This window comes from Ictidomys tridecemlineatus, chromosome 8 (genome assembly GCF_052094955.1).
Source record: "Ictidomys tridecemlineatus isolate mIctTri1 chromosome 8, mIctTri1.hap1, whole genome shotgun sequence".
Taxonomy (NCBI): domain Eukaryota; kingdom Metazoa; phylum Chordata; class Mammalia; order Rodentia; family Sciuridae; genus Ictidomys; species Ictidomys tridecemlineatus.
In genome coordinates this window covers 45,746,342-45,754,016 of record NC_135484.1, presented here as the reverse complement: position 1 = coordinate 45,754,016, position 7,675 = coordinate 45,746,342, and the positions used below count along the sequence as shown (strand labels likewise).

The following is a 7,675-nucleotide window of genomic DNA, read 5'->3' as shown; positions in this document are numbered from 1 at the left end:
TCCTAGATATTTGAGGTTGCCTTTATTGCTACAGTTTTTAAATGATAACCATGGTGACTGTGTGTAGTGAGAACAAACCCTTGAGGAAAACCAGTAATAATTAATGGATAAGCAGAAAATTAGAACCCCCACTCGACCCCCAAAAGCCTACAAAATATGTATTTTCATAAATGACTAGGAGAATGAGTTTTCCTGAAACCAGGAGATAAAAGGTTTAAAAATAGAATTTTAAAAAATACTTCTTATTTTACCTTTTTCATATCTTCATAGCTCATGAACTGAATATTGAAGTCATGTCTGTGTTCATACCAGCCTTTTATGTGATCAAACCAAAGACTTCCCACCACTATGCAAAAATTAATTAGTAAGAAGGTGAAGGTGTAGCACTTATTGAATAGCAAAGTATTCTGTCTTTTCCTCCTTTTACTCACAAAAACAAAAATAAAGGCCCCAACCACTGAACATCTATATTACTGTTTTGAAATGATTACTGCTTAGGTGAACAATCATGGTTTTCATAGAGAAGTGACCATGAAAACTGACCTTATGGATGCAGGAAGGCAGCAATAAAGAAATGAGAAAGCCCCTGGGTCTAAGTTTAAATCATATTTCTTTAAAGCAAGTTCCTCCACTTTCCTATATCCACCAGAAAACACACATGTCCATTTTCTTCTCATTCTCTAAGATCTCTGGATAGCAAAGCTACCTGTTTACAATGAGTCAGAACCTGAATGTAATCTTTAAATGAGTGAGATCCTGATACTACTCACTACAAGTCCCTTGCAACAATCAATCCTCATCAGTAGTGGAGTGATAAACTCCACCATGGCCCTAGAAGGCTTACCACAGTTCCATGAGAGGGTACACAAGCACCCTGATCACTAGTGATTCTGGAATGTATTGTTTTAATTATATTTGTAGCTAGTTTAATTTGATAGAATACGTGTAAGCCTCTTATGGACTGGTCAAAATGTTTCCTAAACAACATGCCTTTGCAAATTTGACAAGATCCACATGGTCCTGGCAAGGAAGGAAAGGCCACTGGGTGGCAGACTAAGTTGATGTGTCATAGTAACTACTCAAGAGCATCCATTGTACAATTGCCCTTTTACATCTCTCAAAATATCTTCCCTAAGTTTCTTGATAAATAAACTCATAGTTACCTTGTCCATCTAGAAACATTTCCATAAAATTCTCAAAAGTCTCAGAAGGCTTTAATCGAGCCACCCAATTTGAAAAATGAAAAAAGGAAACCAAAACATCTTTAGGATTTCTGTAGATATAAAGAATCTGCAGAGAGAATTAGAAATAATATTAAGAATTCCAGCATATTATTTCAAGTTTTTAACAGTTTCATCACATTTATTAGCTAAATGAATCAAAATTATTTTAATCCATTCTACTAGCCATGGAAAATTAGTTGTTCCCCCAATTTTTCTCTCTTACAAAAGTATTGTTAAAATAAATACTTTTATATGTAGAAGAGAAACTGTATAAAGAAAATTAATATGAAAAATATTATTAATGAAAAGTTGGGTCAAAAAGTCCTTTCACAGAATATATAATAATTATGGTCAATAATCTATCAAAACAGGCTTATTCACATTACTGAGTATTGGATGTGTAAGTTAAGATCACTTGAAAAACCACTTCATAAATAACACATTGAAAAAATTTAAAATTCTGCTATGTATCATTACTAAGGGGGAAAACAAAAAATATCCATTACCAATTTCAGCAAGAATTGATACACCTGCTTTCTTAAGAAAATATAGCCCCATCCCATAGAACTGTACATCATTGTACTTTTGGCTTTGCAGTCCCTACTTGGATGTGTATTCCAGGGAAACTCCTGCATATGTGCCCACAGGGCATTCTCAAGAACACTCAGAGCAGCATGTAGTGATATTCAAATGCTGGAATATTCTGATTTTTCTATGAAGAAAAAGAACAGATCTGATAAAACTACTTTCAAAAGTTGTAAAGTTATGCAACAGTGAAAATGGAATTTCAAATCAAGAACAAACAAGAACATGTGGCAAAGTCCCAGAGAATTAGAGAATAAGGAATAAAATGAAATTAAGTAAAATTGCAGGCCAAATGATTTAACAGGATGGCTTATAATTTGTTTTCAAAGACCAACAGAAAACGAAAATTTGTACACTGATGATCATAATAGAAAAATTTCAACGGAAAAGTTCCAGTAAATCTGTAAGTATTTTGATTTAGCCACAATCATAGTAGAACACTTACAGAGAATTGTCTTTAACAAAACAATAAAAGGAAAAATAAATTTGCAAAATTGATTATTAAAATTTCATTTTATTTAGTTTCTAAAATTTGTACAAGTACCCAACACAGAAAATTTATCTCCTTTTCTCATGTATGAAACATATTCCATGTTTGAAAACTGACCATACAATTGACAATTAACTTTTAAATGAATTCCCCAAATTAGAATATGTTTTTTTTAAAAAAGAGAGTGAGAGAGGAGAGAGAGAGAGAGAGAGAGAAAGAGAAATTTTTTTAATATTTATTTTTTAGTTCTCAGTGGACACAACATCTTTGTTGGTATGTGGTGCTGAGGATCGAACCCGGGCCACATGCATGCCAGGCGATTGTGCTACTGCTTGAGCCACATCTCCAGCCCCCCAAATTAGAATATGTAAACACCATTGCCCATGATAGAAAACTATACAAACACTTTCAAACTAAAAAAAATCTCAAAAGAGCTGAAACCAATTAAAAAGGTAAAACTGAAATGACAAAGTATTTAAACATTAACAAAATTACACCCATAGTTACACTAAAAATGGTATTCATTTTAAAATGTTAATATTGACAAAAATAAACACTGGAAATAGATATACTAGACAATTAATTAAAGAAGATAGAAAGATATATACTAAAATGAGGCAATAATTAAAATGAAAGTATACATTAACAAAAAAGAAAACATTGAATTATGCTTAAAAAAAGAAAAAGCTGGTTCTGCAGAGGGTGAAACATAGTAAAATAGAAAACTCCTTATATCCTAAAACTCTAAAAATAAGAGAATATAAAATTTTTATCATTGCAGCCTGAATGCAAATAAATGACCACAAAATTGAAGTAAAGTGACAAGATCATTAAAATGTTATACTTGGTCTGGGGATGTGGCTCAAGCCATAACATGCTTGCCTGGCATGCACGGGGTGCTGGGTTTGATCCTCAGCACCACATACAAATAAATAAAATAAAAATGTTGTGTCCACAGAAAACTGAAATATAAATATTAAAAAAATATCTCTCTCTCCTCTCTCTCTTTAAAAAATTATAAAATGTTATACTTTTTTTCAATGTTAAATATCTATAAGTGGGTAAAAAGCACACTGAGAACAATAAAAGGTACATATAGATGGCATTAAAGTAGACCTGATACATAGAATGAAACTCGAGGAATGTCAAAATATTGCAATGTTTGTTTTCCCAGAACAAATCTCTCTTAAATTAAAACTCACATTTGACAATCATTGTGGAACTAAACTATATTGTAAAAAGTTGATAGAAACATTTGACTTATCTGAGGCTAGAGCTGTGGCTCAGCGTTAGTGCACTCACCTCGCATGTGTGAGGCCCTGAGTTCTATCTTCAGCACCACATAAAAATAAATAAGTAAAATAAATTCGTGTCCAACTATGAAAATTTAGCATACCAATATATAGACTTCAAAACAGTAGAGGTACTCAAGTGAATGTTTTAATATATTGTTTTGGGCCAATCAGCAAAATTCTTAGACAAGTATAAGGCAATGTTCATGTCTCATAAGCAGTATCAGATTTAATTTATAATCATAAGAAGGTTAAAAATAGCCAGGCTCCATGTCCCACGCCAGTAATCCCAGCTACTCTGGAGGGGAAGACATGAGGAACTTGAGTTCAGAGCCAGGCTCAGCAAAAGAGAGGTGCTAAGTTATTTAGTAAGACCATGTTTCTAAATAAAATACAAAATAGGGCTGGGGATGTGGCTCAGTGGTTGAGTGACCCTGAGTTCAATCCCTCCTTACCACCCCACACCTCCTACCTCACCAACAAAAAGGTTAAAAATAATACTGTTAGAAAAAGGCTAGAGGGCATTTACATAATCTTTGTTGTTAGTGTTGTGTTTTCTTAGTACAGCATCAGAACCAGAAGTCATGAAGGAAGTATTAACAGTTGGGTTACATAAGGTTAAAAGTTTTCAACAATTTATTAAAAAAATCTTTCCTTTATAAAGGAAAAGATTTTGCCATAAATAAATTTCCCACAAAACAGTAAATAAGACAACCTGGAATAAGAATATTTCAAGACCAATAAAAAATAAAAAGATAATCTTATTAAAATTGAAAGAGTTAAATTCCCTCAGAGAGATTACTTTCTTACTTAGCATATTAGGCAAATTTGATAATTCCCATTATTAGTAAGCATGTGAGGACAGAGGCACGGTTATTTGATGAAGTATAATTCATATATTATAAAAAGCAGGTAGGTAATCCATGTCAACACTTTAAATATTAGACATTTTAATCTGAAAACTTCACATTAATTGAAACACTGCATAAGAATTAAAGTGCAAGCCTTTATAGGAATGTTTATTATAGCACGAAAACATCCATTGGCTGCAACTTACCTGTCCATCAAGTACACATTAATTATTGCAAAGCCACACAATAAAAATCTATGAAACCATAAAAAGAATGCCATTTTATGGCCAATGTGAAAGAATTTTTGTTATATGCTATAGAATTACACTGCAAATTATATCCACAATTGCTTATTACAGGCATACTTTTTAGGACTTTCATATACTTTTATTGTGGAAGGCAATGTCCTAAACATACAATGATTGTAACATTTGGAAAACTGTGGTCTAGTGAGGTTGGGGAATCTACTTAAAGCAGGTTATTTTGTTTGTGCAAAAAAAGAAAAAAAAAGATTAAGCTGTATGACATACTTTAGCTTTTTTGTTCTTCAGACCTTTTGGAACTAAATAATATGGGAGGTGGGAAACGAAGAGGCGAGGGGATGGCATTTTGATAAAGTCCAAATTGTGAATATTGTATTCAAAGAAAGGAGCTCTATCCATTGTTTTGATATCTTCAGTTCTGTTACGATGCCCCTCAAAATAAATCAAGCTTAGTATCTGCTGAGTCCAGATGGTACCTGAAAAAATAAATCATCTTGTTTTCAAACCCAATTAGTCATTAAAAATTAAGTCAAAAATAGTGTCATTCACCATAAAATCATTTGAGCTTTCTTTTCTTTTAAACACTCTAAGTATGCTAACAACTTTGTCTGATTTTCATTTTTTTCTCTATGAAACATTAAAGTTAATAAAGATAAAATCAACGACTCTAAATTCCTTTATCACTTTGAGAGTTGTGTTTGTTCTGATTCCATGATAGTGGTGATTTGGATTAATTCTGCCTCTCCTTCTCTGTTTCCTGCTCCATGTTAGGTCCTTTTTAGTATTTTTAACTTTTTCCTTAACTTATAATAATAATTCTACATTTTGATGGGATAGAGTGTGATATTTCCACACATGCATACACCCTGTACTGATCACATGAGGGAAATTAGCATTTCCTTCTCTGTGTCATTTCTTTCTGTTTGGAGTCTTGGAGCTTATTTCTTCTATATTTTCTTAAAATATGTTATTGGTTATGGAGTCTCTTTTTACTATATTTTGTGGGCATCTCTTTCTCCTTCTTGAGATTTCTTTCTCCTTTCTTAGAACTTTACCCTTTAGAATTATAGACAAATTAACAAAATTATAAGCAATGTCACTTTCTCCCCATTTTCTCTTTACCACTTAAGGGTGTGTAAACTATTTAAGCATCCAAGGATGTCAGGAAATAGCAGAACCTGACATGAGCAAAGATATCTATAAAAAAATGTTTTATACATATAAAGATATAAAATAATTTTATATAATATATATATAAAACATTTTTTAACTTGAATGGCCTAACCATGTATGACCAACTTCTTTGTGGTGTTCTGAAGAAACCACACTATAAATAAGCAAAACATTGTATGTAGAATCTTAATAACTACAGCTTTATCCCTTAGTCTGCCTGGGCAACTATAAAAACTCAAACCAAGCCAATCATCCTGCTCTGCTGAAGTAGAAGTCACTATTACATAAGGCTCATTAGTACATGTTTAGCCCAACAGGATTGTGTTTTACCACTTCTTTGTAATGATGGTCTTCACAAATCTCAAAATCATTCTTATTTTATTTTCTAGTAGAACTTACTGGTTGAAATGGTTTTTGAGAATCTTCAGTGGAACTCAGCTGTCATGGAATACTTCTCAAGAAAATGAAACATATTGGAACATGAATAATTGTGGAAGATAAATCTTCCAACTCAGGAAGCATTTACAAATTAGAGAAAAGAGGAGTTTGGACTGTCTCAGGACTGTTCAACAGACCAAGTCAACAGGTCAGCATTTACCCAGTACCTGCTCATGACTCAGCATTTAGTTTTATATATATATATTTTTTTAACAGAATTTACAATGTATCCATTGCAAATGAGCTTTGGTAGTATAGATTTGAGATTCATCTAACTTTTTTCTGATCCTTAATGGATATGTAAATGTAGGTCAGGCTGCTGTGGATATCTGAAAAACAGCACATTTACACACACACAGACACACACACACACACACACACACACACACACACACTCATATACCAAACTTAGTTATAAATTGACTATCATGAGGCCACTCTTTACACTTACCAGATTTTGGATAGGTGATTATGAAGACATCATCATCTCTAATTTCAAAATCATCCGCACTTTCTACTATATGAATTTTAACTAAAGACCTTTCAAAATTGTAGCCTTTAAATTCAAGTAAGTATTCCTCTGTGTTGTCCATATTTTTTCACCTACAAGTGCAAACATAAAATTTCAAGTTATTTTAGAAGTGAATAATAGTTATTGAGTGGTCAATATATGCCTAGCACTGTTGCAATGTCTGATGTGTATGAATATACTAATGACACTAACCACAGCACATATATAAATGATTTAAAATGTCACAAAAAGCCAACATTGCTGTATTGCTAGCATCAGTATTTTAAAGATGAGGCAGCGGAAATGCTGAAAAGTGAGAAAACCCTTCTTAAAGGTCCATGAGGTACAGACATCATGATCCTCAACATAGAGAAGAGGAAATTAACTCAGAGAAGTCAACCAAATTATTTAAACTTGTCCAGCTAGCTGAACTGGAAAGATTGGAGAAGGGATAATTTGGTTAGAGAATTCATACTTTTTATCAAGAAATTCTTAGTGTTTTATATTTTTATTGCTTTATTTTTGATTGTTGTAGAAATAAGACATTCTTCAATTGATATGCTTTTATTTCTATTTTATTTCCTTCTCTGCTTTTATTTCCTTCTCTGAAGGAAACTTCTGAATTAGGGATCTGAGATGCTGTTGAAAGTGAAAAATGAAAAAGCTTTGCTTTTTTAAATTGGTTTTTACCTCAGAAATGCTGCCCTCATAGTTACATTACTTCATGAAGTTATCATAGTTTACAGTAGGAGATTTTAAAATAAAAAATCATATGAATCTTTTAATACAAAACTAAAACTAAAACAGAAAGCAAACAATGTAAAGACAAATATTATTAAAGTTGTGTAA

At 32.3% G+C, this 7,675-nt stretch overlaps 1 protein-coding gene across 1 annotated transcript; it reads right to left on the bottom strand.

Annotated features, from left to right (window-relative positions):
• Positions 1 to 242: 242 nt before the first annotated feature.
• LOC144365757 (amine sulfotransferase-like) lies at positions 243 to 6,914 on the bottom strand. Its single transcript, XM_078018509.1, has 4 exons — positions 6,767 to 6,914; positions 4,972 to 5,180; positions 1,164 to 1,290; positions 243 to 346 (listed from the first exon to the last, which is right to left on the bottom strand). The coding sequence occupies exons 1-4, from the start codon at positions 6,906 to 6,908 to the stop codon at positions 243 to 245; spliced, it is 582 nt and encodes a 193-aa protein (XP_077874635.1). The 5' UTR covers positions 6,909 to 6,914.
• Between the last annotated feature and the right edge of the window lie 761 nt (positions 6,915 to 7,675).